We start from the raw sequence: 14,616 nt of genomic DNA on the forward strand, positions 1-14,616 counted from the left end.
ATCTCACGGACGATTGACAGTTCAGATATTACTCTGTAGTTTTTAATAACAGTCAGCGCGGCGCCACGAGAGACGGAGCGAAGAACGCAGCGCTTTCAGTTGTTTGTATCATCTCCCAGCCCCTCCTGCTACCACACACACATAAACACATCCCAGTATATTAGAAGTGTGTGTGTTTGTGCGTCTGTCTGCGTACGTTGTTCCTTTTATGCATTTCGTCGCACAAAAATGAGGGAATTGATCGAGACACGGCGAAACGCCTTATCACATCTTTTTCTGCAGAAGTTTGTTGAATATTCTTCCAAAACGATCGTGTTCATCGCTCTCGGGTATTTTTAATGGGAAGTGAAATCATCTCATGACCGTGTGAAAATCAGTAATGAATGAGGTTTGATTACATTTTTGATAGAATTCTTTAAAACCTTTCGTCGAAATCCGAATCTCGTGCACTGCTGTGATACTACGCGGACTGTCCGGCTTTCCTACGACGGATCAAGCCTCACTCTTGTCACCCCAGTTTCTTTTCCCACCCATTTTGGACACACAACCTCCAGCTCTGTATTTCCTCTCTTTCATTCCCCCGCCCCTGTCATTCAATCCTTCATTCTGTCACTTCCTTATTTCTCTTGCTACTTTCACGAGCTCCCATTCGCCTGCATCTCTCTCTTTTCCTGCCTGTCAATCACTCCCTGCCTGCCCTCTGTCTTTACCTCACTGCCATTTCTCAATCTTTCTTTGGTCTTTTTTGTTGTTTTTTCCCCCTCTGAATTACACGTTTTCCACTTCATACCCGTTTTCGATTTGCTCAAATAACCTCCTTCACCGTCTCTTTCGCTGCCTCGTTTCATCCCCTGTATTTCAGTTTTCGCCTTTCAGCCTCCTCTTCTTCTGCCTCTGTTGTCATTATGTCCACTGTGAGCAGCAGTGACCACGGGTTCGGCAAACATTTATTATCAGCCAGTCAAACGCAGTTTTAAATCTAGGGGCGTGTGTGAAAAATGTGGATTATAATAACGGCTTTTCTTTGCCCCTCCTCAAAACTGTGTTGCATTATTTTCATCTTCCACTTGTTTTATCTTTTGCTGTAGGAAGAGATTCAGTTAGACGGGAGAATTCACCACTCTGGAATAAAATCTAACCTCTGTAAAGTGATTACTTGCAAGAGAGGAGAAATCCTGTTTGGAAGAACGTTTACTTTTACTTAACAATATGAGCTGGTAAAAGACAAAAGCTGTATCCAAATTCAGTCTGACATTTTCGCTTTAAGCAGGTTTTGAGATTGTAGTGTGGTTGCAGTGAATAAGCAGCTAAATTAAGTAGAATCAGACCTGTCGGCTTGCTCACTTAAAACGCTTGACTTTTAAGTGTGCTGTTGATGCATGCATAATACGCTGTTGAACATTGAAACCAGTGACAGAGAGTGGGGAGACAACTGGAAGGGGATCATTGAACACGAAAATGACATTAAATGATAGGAAACATCTTTGCATTTAATGTTTAATCTGGAGTCGGCTGGTTGTTTGTGCGTGTATGAGTCTCCGAGGGCCGCTTGGGGTCGGCTCCAAAAAGCCTCCAGCTCCATAGACTCCCATTCAACTTCTCTCGTGAAATACAAAGTCAATCAATTTCCGCAAGTAATCATGGTGTCTGACGTCACCTCTTCTTATTCGTTTTCTGGATGTTTATCTGAAAATAAACTCATCATTAATTAGATATTAGGCCTCAAAAAGCGGTTTGTTCGGTAGTGTGTCTGTTCGATTGACAGGCCTGTGGTGTAGCCAGGTTTGGGGGGTTGGGTGGTGGGGTAGGGGTGGGTGACGGTGCTGACCACTGCACCGCTGTGCTGCCCTCTGTAGATTATGTACTGTACAAATTTTCCAACCAGTCTTCCTTGCTGGATGACAAAATCGATTTAGTGTTCATAATATTTCTTTTTACAAACACGCGTGTATATTACTGCTGTTGTTTGTGTGGAGTTGACAACTTATCCAAATGCCTATCAGTTGCTGGGCTGTGCTGCTGCATGCCACAACTTGTGTGTTGTTGTGTATGTGCCGTTTTTCCATCTGATTCTTAGACAGTCGCTGCACTTGAGCAGGAGCAGGGCGTTGTGTTGCTATAAATACGTACAGCACATACAGTTTGATTGTTCCTTAGTTTGACCTGATAGTACTCCTCGAATCCCGAGGTAAGAAACACACACACACACACACACACACAAACGCACAGAGGATAGTCAGCGAGATCTGTAGACTGAGGAATTTCTGAATAATGACGGGAAAAAGAGCTCACAGACGGAGCCTATTGATTTTTTTTTTTTTTTTTTTTTTTGCAGGAAAAGAGAGAAGAAAAGAGTTTCCTGGCTGAAATGCGCCAAATTACAACTCTCTAATGTAATCCATCATGTAACTTTGGCTGCCATAAGTTGTTGTTATATTCTCATGTGCTCAACTGATATTAGGTGTGTTTGTCTATGGTTACCTAAAATACATTTTCCAGGAAACTTGTCAAAAGTTGCAGCAGGTAACTTTCCCTGTGCCCTCTCCTCAAACCTTTACTCAGTCAGATAAGTCAGCTGTGCCTCTGTAACGCTTCTTTTCTCTTTCTCAACAAACACATGCTGATTTTATTGCCGTGTTTATCCACCAAGCACTTTTTTTCCCCCCTCGCTTTCCCGAAGTTCGCAGACACTCGGTTGCCCAAAAACCGGGAGAGATGCTTGGCTGGGGCTCTTTGTTGCCATAGCTACCAATAGGCTCACCTGTTGCCAAAGGTTCTCTTCTTTTAAAAAGTGGAGAGTGATAAGCATTGCAAAAGTAACTCACGACAGGGCTGGGAGAAGCGCATGCATAATGAACAGTGAGTCTGTTAAAATAATGAATCTTAATGATGCCTTAAAGGTGCAGTGACAGTGCATGAGATGTTTGTGTTAATACCACTGGCTGACATCATTTACAGACAGAGACTGTGTGTGTGTGTGTGTGTGTGTGTGTGTGTGTGTGTGTGTGTGTGGTGAGGAGGTGGCAGGCAGCGGCACTCTGGTCAAATGACAACATTGTGAATTCAGTGTGTGTGTGTGTGGGGAGGGGAGGGGGGCAGTCGGGGGCACATGCAATTATTCAGCTGACAGTTTTGATTACAAGACTGTGGAGTTTGCATTTATGTGAAAGTGGACAGGCACTGTTTCTGTTCACTCAAGCAACTAGTGAGACTGTGTGTGTGTGTGTGTGTGTGTGTGTGTGTGTGTGTGTGTGTGTGTGTGTGTTACAGAGAGGGGGAGCTACTTATCAGTGGTGAGATTGTTTACATGGCCCAGTACACAGGGAACAGAAAGAGAGAAGGCTCGACTCGCACAGACACACACCGCTTTCTTCTCAGCTGTTTATAGTTTGCAAAGCAGGATATTCTGTTGCATCATAGTTTCATCAACAGATGAGTGGAAAACAACAATTGATTTTAAGGAGAAGATTTCAGCTCTCAGACGTGTTTTTACACATTTTTCTACCTGCTGATTACCAAGAATGAATGAACCATGACATTAGACGGCATTTTGATTTAGCACATTCAGTTCAAAATAACTTCACAGATACGATGATAAACCGTCTCTTCGGTAACAGTAACTGTGGGAGAGAGACATTTTAAGCAGACACTTGGCTGCTTGATCAGCTTCAATCTATTAGTTTCACTCATACGGATCATGACATATTTGTTGTTTTGAGTCAACAAAAATCACAGACAGACATTTTGGACTCGTTTCAGTGTTGTCATGCATTTTAAATGTTTGTTCCTCAGAAGTGTTTTGAGGCAACAGATTTCGACGGCTTTCTTGTGTACCGTTACCATGGATACAGATGTCATTCTAGTCTATCGCAAGGTTAATGGAAAAGGCGCTCTTTACTTGTTCACACACACTGAGTGTCCCTCAGCTCTGCAGGAGTACAACCAACACGTTCTTTAGATAAATCTCTCTCCTTACCCTTTCTGTAAGGCTGAGCCCGGCCACTCTGAGGAGGGAACTTATTCCAGCCCTTTACTATCGGAGATCTCGTTCTTTCGGTCACCGCCCAAAGGTCATGACCACAGGTGACAGTTGGAACGTAGAACAACTGTCGACCTCCCGCCCCGTCCTGCTTTCGCTCACGAACAAGACCGAGATACTTAAACTCCTTCGCTTGGAGCGGACGCTCCGTCCCAACTCAGAGGAAGCGATCCACCGTTTTCCGGCAGAGAACCAAGGCCTCAGACGCTCATCATCAGATAACATGAATACAAAACATCTACTGTTTTTCTGTCTGCTGTTTGATGCTAGGCCGGGAGCACACGTTGGGTTTATCAGAATTTGTTTTTTTGCTGAAACCTGTGGCATCTTGAGAAGACACGAGCTAAAAGATACTAAAAGTCTTTGTGTTGATGCGGAAACCTGCCGAATCATGTGCAAACTTTGTGGTATGACCCTTTAATTTTAAATATCCGTTACCCTTGCCTCAACCAAAAATACATGAATCAAATCAATCAAGTGTCCAGAACTCAGCCGGCAGCCTCAACACCACACCGGTGTCGTCTAACTTGCTCCCAGTATGTTTCAGAATTGATTTTAAAATCTTACTCTTGATTTTAAGGCTCTTCCTCCTATTTGCATACGAGCCGGTATGAGTTCCTCGGCAGAGGACTTTTATCAGTTCCTGAAGCGCGGTTGAAAATTAGAGAGGATGGAACATTCAAAGTCAGAGCCCTGAAGCTGCCTGAGGAAATCAGGTCGGCCGAGTCAGTGCTGTCTTTTAAATCTCTTGAAATATAGTTTTAATGTAGAGCCTTCCCTCATTTTACCAGATGTTTGAATCAATCTGTTCTGATTTGCTTTAAATGCTCCTTGCGAGCATGTTGCGTTAATTTATACTGTATTTGTTTTATTTGCTTGTCATCCTTTAGGGTTATTGTTTTACTTCCGTTTATGATCTGCTCGTTTTCTTGCTTGTGTAAAGCACTTTATAAACCGAGTTTTGAAAAGTGCTCTGTCAATAAAAGACTATCGCGCACAAACAAAGACTAAATCCTTCATGTGGAGGTTACGATCCCCTCCGCTCCCTTCACATCTGCTCTTCCTCCTGTCCCCTACCTGTCTGTGTCTGTCTGTCTGTCTCATGTCGAGTTTATACCTCCACTATTCCAACTTCATTCATTTGTAGTTCAGTTTTAGTCACACTGTGTACGAGACCCTGTGAAACTATAAATAACATAACACCGGAGCTGCTCCCTCTCGAGCCGAAGCTACAACCTGGATCTGATAATGCCACTCCTTTGCTACACACACTCTCATCTGGAGTCGAAGATTTGTCATCATGAATCGGAGGATGCTCTGATGAAGTGTAATAAATAATCAAGGCAGAAGAGGAATGAATAATGCACCTGTTGTTTTGCATCTTGTATCACGGGGACAACTTCTTCATTGCATGCGAGACAAAAGTTGTGACCTCATGTGTAACTGATGTGAACACGGACATGCGCGTGCACACAGAAACGCACGGACAGGCGTCTATAATTACACAAACACTTGGACGTAGAGAATTCAAAGGAAGCTTTCAGCAGGCGCTTTCACTCCGCTGCTCACAGACAGTGAGTCGACCTCTGAAAGCAGCCCCTCCTAAAACCAGTCAATGCTCTGAGAACATCTGTCTCGACGGGTTCATGCATACGTGCCCAAGTTCAGACACACAAGCGCCCGACTTGCACCCACACAGTGAAGGAAAAGAGGTGTAAAATCTAAGTCAGGAGTTCTTTTATTTCTCCTCGGAGAGACAACCAGCTTTTATACGGGGAAGCAGAAGATGTATTACCTCGTTCTTATCTTTCTATTTGCAGCCTTGCTTGTTTTTGTGTATTTTTATTTTTTGCTTTGTGGCTTCTCTCTCTCTCTCTGCTCTGTTGTTTAATTAGTGTTTGACTCTACAGTTTTAAATATGGTTGTGTGCTTTGTGCATTCTGTGTACATTTCTGAACTCTGTCTTGTTTTCTTGAAGAGTATATCCATTAATTTGTATCCCTGTTGTGACAGGGACATTTTATGGAAATTCAGCACATGTGCATGTGACTAATCTGTGTGATATAACGCTAACCAGTCAATGTTTATGCGTCTGTGTGTGTCCTCTCTACAGACGACGGGCCGTACCACCGTGACCCACCTCCTCCTCCCCCTCCTCCTCTCTGTTCTTCCTCCAAATCAAACGCTGTGTTTGAGGAACGCAGGAAGAGCCACATCCCGGAGGAGTTTGCAGGCCTCCTTCATGGATCCTCCCCGGCCTGTGAACCCCCTGACACGCCTTACCACCTTTACAGCCCCAAACCTTCTAAATATACTTCCGCAGATGTCCAGAGCAGCCTGGTGCAGACCCCGGAGTTCAGCGTTGTGATTGGAGGCGAAGCCACTCAGGTCTTCTCCAGGACAGGGAGCGAGTCGTCCCCTCAGAGGTCGACCAACGACCCTCAAAAGCCACAGGTTGTGTACCGGACTATCTTGCACACCAGGGTCAACCAGGACCAGGCTCGACCCAGGAACTGTGAGCAGGTGGATCCACCTCGTGGATGGTCCACGCTGGGCCACCCGCCCTCCCGCTCCCCCGGTCAGAACGGAGAAGTTCCAGAGTTACGGGGGATCCAGACAGGAGGCGTGTCCAAGGACTGGTCCTCTGGGACCGGCTACGAAGAGAGGGCCTGCACCCTAGGGAGGATGAGGTCCATGCCACGCAGTGTGTTGGACCTGCAGCTGTCCAAGTCTCTGTCCAAGTCAGATTCTAACCTGGTGGCCGTGTCTCCCATACAGGTGAGCTGTCACTCATTTTTTTTTTTACATTTTTTTTTTTTTTTACATTTTTTTTTTAGCTCAAGTAGCACATTCTAGTCTCTTTTATTAAAAGTTCGAATTCCTCTTTTTTTTTTTAAAGTTTAGATCATCACAGAGGCCTCAGTCACGAACAGTAGATAATTTTACTGTAAATGTTCAGTTGTACAAATGATGCAGTTTGCATCTTGTTGTATCATCATTTGGCTTCAGAAGCAGAGCAGAAACCAGTCCAGCCAATTAGATAAGTCATTAATCTGGCGTTCCCTGCTCTGCAGCACATTTCACGAGACTTCTTTTTGTGAATACACCATAAACAAAATACATAATCTGTTTGATGTACATAGAAACATTATGAATACAACTTTAAAGAGCACCAAAAGGACTTATTCTCAAACCAGCGTTCAGTTTCAGTTATTTGTGATTTTAAGGTTAGAATAGTGGGCAACATTTACAATAGTTGTTTTATGTCTCGTCTAGGAGGAGCACAGCTGGGGATCTGGATCACGGGGCCAGGGTCCTGGAAGCACCAGCCCACGAGAGGGTGTTAGCCCTGAGGGGAGATTAGAGAGAACGCCTTCCTTCACTGCTGAGTGGGAAGAGGTAAGAAGACATTTTTCCTGATGTGTGCAGCTCATTATACAATGTTTTAGGATCAATCAAGCCATTAAAGAAGGAATAAAAAACATCAATCAGTGCCTACGCTCTGATTCGAGATGGATTTTCATTGTAAAATTGAATAAAATCAGCATGCTTTTCAAAGTGAGCCATCTCCGCAGGAAACAGTTGAAAACTCTGCGCCCACAGCAGTGAGCTGCTTCAGTTTTTCCTCCCTTTGAAATCCACTCAGCTACTCCAGTGCAGAAGGAACCCAAGTGCTAATTTAACATGTTCCCAAATTGATTTTCTCCTGTAACCAGCACCAGAGCTGCAGGGAGTACCACATATCTGAGAGAAAGCGGTTTCTTTTACAGAGGCGAGAGAGGGGAGGTCGAGGGTGCTGTGTTTTGGTCTCGGTGTGTTTGTGCCCGCGGCTCTTTCAGTGATAAAGGCTCTCTGACACAGATGGGATCCTTTGCCCGGACACCCCTGTTGGAGCCTTACAAACACTTTGGGTCGCAGACGCATTAGCTTCTGCTCACTGCTCATCATTCACACCGCAGACAAAACACTCTTTGCACACAGATGCACCCTGAAAATGAAGAATCACACGCCGCGTCTCTGGAGAAAAATGCATTTCCCATCACACATAATCGGCAAGACAACTTACTTAGACTCTCTATTTTTGAAATAATACTAATGCATGTGACTGAAAGTGCAATTTGTTAATGCCTTTTTCACATTTGAATGAACACGTTCATTAATTCCTCAAAGCAGGTCCTAACTTGTTGATGGTGATGAATTGCCATATGGAATTTGCCATAATTCTCAGCAATTAAGGTGACCTTTCCTGTTTAATTGCATGCAACGTGAGGAAGAGATAAGATGGCTTCGGGGAAATTGTGGGGTGATATATGGGGATTTTCAGAGGAAAAAACCCAACAAAGCTGCTCTATTTGTAGCACAGGAACAAGCTGTGTTATTGTCAAGAGCCGAGTTGCCGGGGAATGTCCCACAGCAGCCAGTGATCTGAGGATACACACTCCTCATTACTGCAACAGGCTTAAAAGTAGTCCAACATATGATGCAAATATGTGCTTTAATCTGCTTCAGTTTGAAAATTAATGAAGTTTGAGTGGTAATTAGAGGCAATCGTGAAATGCAGACACATTCGAAATTCAGAAATTATTATTAGCCGCTAAGGTGTTTATTGCGGAAATGATAGCTTTCATGATTCTCTTAATCTTAGATCTGGTTGTGACTATTTAAAGTTAATTTTATGAGAAAAAGACAGGCAAATTATTCTATTATATTTTTCCTCTGTTAGAGGTTTTTGTGGGGCAGTTTTTCCCCTCCACTGGTCTGAGGGTGTCACATAATGTGCAGATTGTAAATCCCCTTGAGGCAAATTTGTAATATTGAGCTATTTAAATTGACTTGACCCAAACTGAGTTTACAGATGAGCTCCCTGCTAATTCTGTCTCGCTGTGCTCTCTGAAGTTTCACACAGTTTGTTTTTGCGCAGCCAGGCGTCATTAACAGCATTTGCTTGTGTTCCTTCAGCTTCGCTGTACGTGCAAACAAAATGGTTTATCTCATCTAGCGGCAGGTAAAAATGATCTGTCACTACAAGCATCCGCTCTCATATTACACACCCATATCCAAATTACAGGTGAATCGGTGCGTTGTGTGCAGTGACATACGCTGAAAATTGCTGCCCGTTTATCTCGTTACAAATGCCACTTTCATGCTCGGTGAACCTGTAAACAGTGTTTGCATTCGTCAGGTCTGGCTCTTTAAACACTCTGGTTTCTCTGACCCGTGGTGAACCAGCGGCCGTGAAAGGTTGGGGGTGGATGTGCGGGTTGCACAGCTCAGTGGTTGGCAGCAGGGGTCAGGGATGACTGCTCTGCAGTCGGCAGTCAGACACTAATGAAGCCGCAGTCGCTCTCCGATGCAGCCTCCCTCTTCATTCATCTCTGCTCTGCTGTCTTCTCCCTGCTTTTTCAATTCACAGGGGGGAATGACTGACATTGAGCATGCTAGCTGGCATAATGATCATGTTATGTGACACTTAAATCCAGAAATAGGGGTTAGCCTTATTACTGCGAAATGACTTTCCCTTGCTCTTGCTGCACATCTCTCTAACTCTGGTTCTCTCTCTCCCATTTGTCCAGATCGACAAGATTATGAGCTCAATCGGGGCAGGAATAGGCAGTGGATTGGACCTCAAGGAGGATGCCTCAGGTAAAATACACGAATGTATGCATGAGAAAATCTGACTTCAAGGATAAATCCTGTTTAAGTGCAGCTCGGAGCTTATTTTCCGTCATTTCTAGACGTCATGGTAACATAGTAAGTGCTGAGATGTGAACATGGCTACAGCAATATTATAAAAAAAATAAAATTTAAAAAAATTTAAAAAATCCGACAACCAACAACTACAGCACAGTGGGTCAATGTTGGACCAAGTATTTAATCTACTGCAGTTATTCCTTCATGCAGTAAATATGGTGTTAATGTGTCCAGGGACTACGGATGGAAATTAGCTAGTAGCTAAATCTGGTACAAAGCATGTTTTCTCTTTGTGAGATTAGTGTATTTTGTAAATGGTCCCTGTTACAAAAAAAACGAATAAACTAAACCCTGTCAGTTAGATCAGTTATAGTAGAAACCAAGACAGCAGGTGCAGCAGAGGTTGAGCTCCTCCCTGAGTGACACACAGAGATCAGAGGACAGAAACGCAGCAGAGACTCTCACACTGAGCTGGAAAAAAAATTGGTGCTCATGAATTGGATAAATAACATAAATACAATATTTCCAAATATTTATATTTACATTTTTAATACTTAAAATGTGCTCCTGAACTATAATCATATGCAACAGTTGGTGACCAGTCAGACATTGCTTTGCTTTAAAGGGTCACAAACAAAAGAGGATTGTAAACCACTGCCCAACCTCGGGTTTTTGTTATTGCTGATAGGTCAAAGGTGATAGATCAAAAATACAAAATTAACTTTTTGACTTGCAGGTGTGTTTGTGAGAGTCGTGAGAGCTTGTGCTCGTAAAATCCCTGTTGTTTACAGTTTTATCACCGGCGTACCTTGAATCCTGCGCTCGTCATCTCTGTTTACTGCATTCATCTCCCTCTCCCTGTATTAACTCCCCCATCCTCCACCTCCTGATCCCCTCCCCTCTCTCCCTCTCTGTTTTTTATCTGCGAGTGCAAAGCCGCTTCTAACCACAGGGAGAAACCCCGCCGGTGCCGAACCATCTCTATCCCCCCCCCCCCCCCCCCCCCACCAACACATACATGACTGCACCACACCGCACACAAGTATATATAAGGCTGCATGCATACAGTCTGCGTGGTGGTGGTGTGTGTGTGTGTGTGTGTGTGTGTGTGTGTGTGTGTGTGTGTGTGTGTGTGTGTGTGTGTGTGGGAGGGAGCTCCGCTTGCAGACAAAGAAGCTGGAGCTGCTGTGATGGTTATTATCAGCAGAGCGAGCCAGATATATGTAGAGCGGCAGAGAGCGCAAGGCGACTAGAAGCTGGAAGCAGACAGAGGAGAGTGAGTGAGTGAGTGAGTGAGTGAGTGAGTGAGTGAGTGAGTGAGTGAGAGAGAGAGAGAGGGAAGCTGCGAGAGAGCGAAGCTGCGAGAGAGTGAGGGAACGAAGGAGGAGAGCAGAGCTCTGAGAAAAGAAAGAGAGAGACGGAGAGAGAGGAGGCTGCAGAAGCATACAGATGAGAGTGGGAGTACTTGATCAAGAGAAATCTACAAGGCAGGCAGCTCTCTCTCTCTCTCTTTCTCTCTCTCTCTTCCTCTCTCTCTCTCTCTCTCTCTCTCTCACACACACACACACACACACACACACACACACACACACACGCACACACACACAAGCTCACACACACAAGCTCAGGGGAGCAGCCAAGCGAACGCAACAGCTGAAAAGAAAGCGGCTGCTGCGCTGTGCACGACAAACACACGGGCGCTTTTGCTCGTGGATCTATACCTCCAGTCTGATCCAACACCCACCTTTGGCCGGATTTAACCCCGAGGACAGAAGCTCTTTTCTGGATACAACTTCAGCCTTCACCCCCTTCTCAATTCTCCCTCTGGCTGGATTCATAGAAAGCAGCATCTGGACGCCTTAACCTGCACTTTACCCGCTTGCACCCTCGCATGCTGACCCCCTCCATCCTCACCATGCCTCTTGCCTAGCCTCCTTTCCCTTCCTCCTTCACCCCCCTCCCCCCTCCAACCCTCACCTCCCCCCCCCCCCCACCTCTCCTCTCCTCTACCTGCCCTCCCTTCATTTTCCTCCTCCTTGCTGCCTTGCCAAACGACTCCTCAGAAGCATGGCGGGCTCCTTCGACAGCCACTTTGCCCGCCACAACATGATGTGGCAGTGCCAGCTGTCTCAGCCGGACTGCCGTTGCTACCGCGTGGACGGCTACTCCCTACTGAAGCGTTTGCCCCTCCACCCCCTCATAGGTCCCCGCTGCCCGCTGCAGTCCGTGGGCCAGTGGCTCGACTCCATCGGCCTGGTCCAGTATGAGAACCACCTGCTGGCCAATGGATTTGACAACGTCCAGTTCATGGTGAGTGTTTCCACAAGTCTTTTTGGGGATAAGAAGGAGGCGGGGGAGAGGATTTTAGTGGTTCGGAAGGGTTGTTTGCTCTTTTTTTTTTTTTTTTTAGCTTTAAATGTAATCTCCTGTCTCTGATCTGCCTCCCTTTAATCTTTCTCTGCCACTCAAGGTGTAGCTCATCATCTCACCGTCTTTCTCCATCACTCTAATCCTTTTTCATTTATTTGATTTCATCCCTTTTTGTATCATCCTTCCTTTCCTCCTCTCATTCTTCCCTTCCCATCATGCTGCCTCTCCCCACTGATGCCATGTGAGGTCCTCCCACGCACAGAAATCCTACACCATATCTCCACCACAGCAAAAATCCAGCTCCAGCATCAAGCTGCACACATGCATCCTCTTACTGCACTAAAAACGCAGGTCCAAATCAGGCTTGTTTCATGTTTTGTGTTTTTTGTGCAAACACTTGCACACATAGAATTACTGTTCGTATAACCACCTGTAGCCCGAGGATCAGGATGCAAACTGATCCCGTCCTCCCTTTTGATCCGATGGTCTTTTCCTCCCCGGTGACGTAGGAAGAGAAACTCTGCGGGTCATTTTGCATTCAGAAACTCTTTTGATGTTGCCTCGGTGTGTGTGTGTGTGTGTGTGTGTGTTTGTGTGTGTGTGTGCGTGTGCGTGCGCGTGCGTGTGTGTATTGGTGAGACGGATATAGGATGACAGGGTTTGCGAGCAATAAAGTAGGAAGTAAATAGAAAGAGAGAAAGCAGAAGGAAAGCGGTGAAGCTGAAGCGAGAGAAACTGCAGCAGAGGCAGAAAGATTAGGAGACAAAGCAGAGGGATGCCGACTGGAGGAGTTTCACCGGAGTTACAGATCATCAGTATGAGAAAGAGGGAACTTGATCTCTCTAAAACGGCAACTTTTCGAGTGTTTTGCAGTTTATTCAATTCTCAAATTGTGATTCAGCTGATAAAAGTAAAAAGTCTTTTTTTTTTATTTCCTTCTGACTTTTTCGCAGTTAAATCTGACATGAGGTCATCAAACTGTGTTTGCAGGAATCTGTAGATGTGTTATTGTGTGTGCGTCCTGATCCCCCACTCAGTGTGAGCGGCATCTGTTCCTTTCGTTACCGTGGCAACAAGATGAAATTACAGAATCTCTGTTTCTTTGTGTGTTTCTCCCACACGTGGTCACTGTTTATCTCCATGTTTTAGCTGCACTCTCCAAGTATTTCACACAAATTCATGATGTTTATGTGTATGAGGGGAAGGGACTTGTTTTCACATCTGCTAGAACTCTTCAGTGACAATTTATAATGTTTCTATATTAATCAGACGGCCGTTAACACAGCATCTTACAAGCCTCACCAGTATTCTCTCCTCGTGAAATTAAAGCATTAAAAAGTGGTGATAATTACAGCACATGGAGTGAAACAGCTAATCAATGATGACATAACATAATAAGCGAGAGGTGAAATACACTTTATCAGGGAAAGAAAGAAGGAAAACTCCCTGTATTTCTTCCTCCCTGTAAATCCTTGCAGGATGTATGAAAATGCCTCCAGCATAAATGTTTGTCCTTTTATAGTTTGCATTTCAGGATGTCACAGACAAGAAAAACTTATTTACCCACAAGCGAAGCGAGGAGAGATTTTCTTCAGCAAAATAGAAATGCTTTCAGCCCAAATGGCCAATATAAAACAGCTAAAGTCTGTGATAGGAAGGGAATCAGCCATAAAACGGGTAAATCAAATGTGACTCGAGCTGGCGGTTGATTTTACAGAAATTCTTAGCTCATTATTTCAAAATACAGACCAGCGGAAGCTTTAGAGCCAAATCCATTCATAATTAACGTACACAACGCTTCACCCACTAAAAGTTTCCAACGATCTTGTTTTTACGGTGTCACTGGGGCTTAAACATAATCATGCTGTAACATTGTTTTGTATACTTACTTGTATACCTTTGTGGTGATTTATAAAACTCGTTACTGATTGATGGACTGTATATAAGGAGAGCAGAGACAAATATTTGCAGATTAGGCACAACCTGTTGAATGTGATTTTATTTTTGAATGGCAGTGATTTTTAAAAAAATATCTTTTGATGACTGTGGGAATTTACAACCACAGCTTCTGATTTTAAAGTTAAAATTAAATTAAATTGAAAATATCAGTTTTGGTTTTGGTGGTTAATTGCTTGTGTTTTCCTTTATTGGAAAGTGAGTTTATTATACAGGAGGCCAGAGTCGCTGCAGCATCTCTGAGTGTCCAGGCAACCACTAACGTCACACACAGACTCTTCTCATCAGCGGTGTTTTTTTTTTCTTTTCTGTATCTCAAAGAAGTTTGTAATGTCCCCAGGTGAGCTCCTCCATTAATGTTTCTGTATTACTCTCATTTCCTTCTAGTTTATAGTCGCTAACAGTATTTCTGAGAGACCTGGGAATTGTGTGTTCTCCCGGCCTCGCCCCTCTTGTCTAAAAACGATTCTTAATAGCTCAGTAGTCTCCTCTGAAATGCCTTTAGATACAATTAATATTGAAAAGAGCTGAGATGAAACAGCCTCACAAACACGGCGTTG

At 44.3% G+C, this 14,616-nt stretch overlaps 1 protein-coding gene across 6 annotated transcripts in view; it reads left to right on the plus strand.

Moving 5' to 3' along the window:
* Window positions 1-14,616, plus strand: part of anks1b (ankyrin repeat and sterile alpha motif domain containing 1B) — a 193,822-nt gene that overhangs the window by 128,811 nt on the left and 50,395 nt on the right. For 5 of the 6 annotated variants that reach the window (XM_069164827.1, XM_069164826.1, XM_069164825.1 and 2 more), the window contains exons 14-17: window positions 6,153-6,817; window positions 7,316-7,438; window positions 9,613-9,682; window positions 11,934-12,040. In XM_069164827.1, the coding sequence (XP_069020928.1) occupies window positions 6,153-6,817; window positions 7,316-7,438; window positions 9,613-9,682; window positions 11,934-12,040 (965 nt within the window). Of the gene's footprint in view, window positions 1-6,152; window positions 6,818-7,315; window positions 7,439-9,612; window positions 9,683-10,994; window positions 12,041-14,616 lie in introns of those variants that run through there. The other variant, XM_069164831.1, reaches the window with a different exon arrangement.

This window comes from Embiotoca jacksoni, unplaced genomic scaffold, assembly GCF_022577435.1.
Source record: "Embiotoca jacksoni isolate LCO1_2020_lvr unplaced genomic scaffold, fEmbJac1.0.p SCAF_32, whole genome shotgun sequence".
NCBI classification, from domain to species: Eukaryota; Metazoa; Chordata; class Actinopteri; family Embiotocidae; genus Embiotoca; species Embiotoca jacksoni.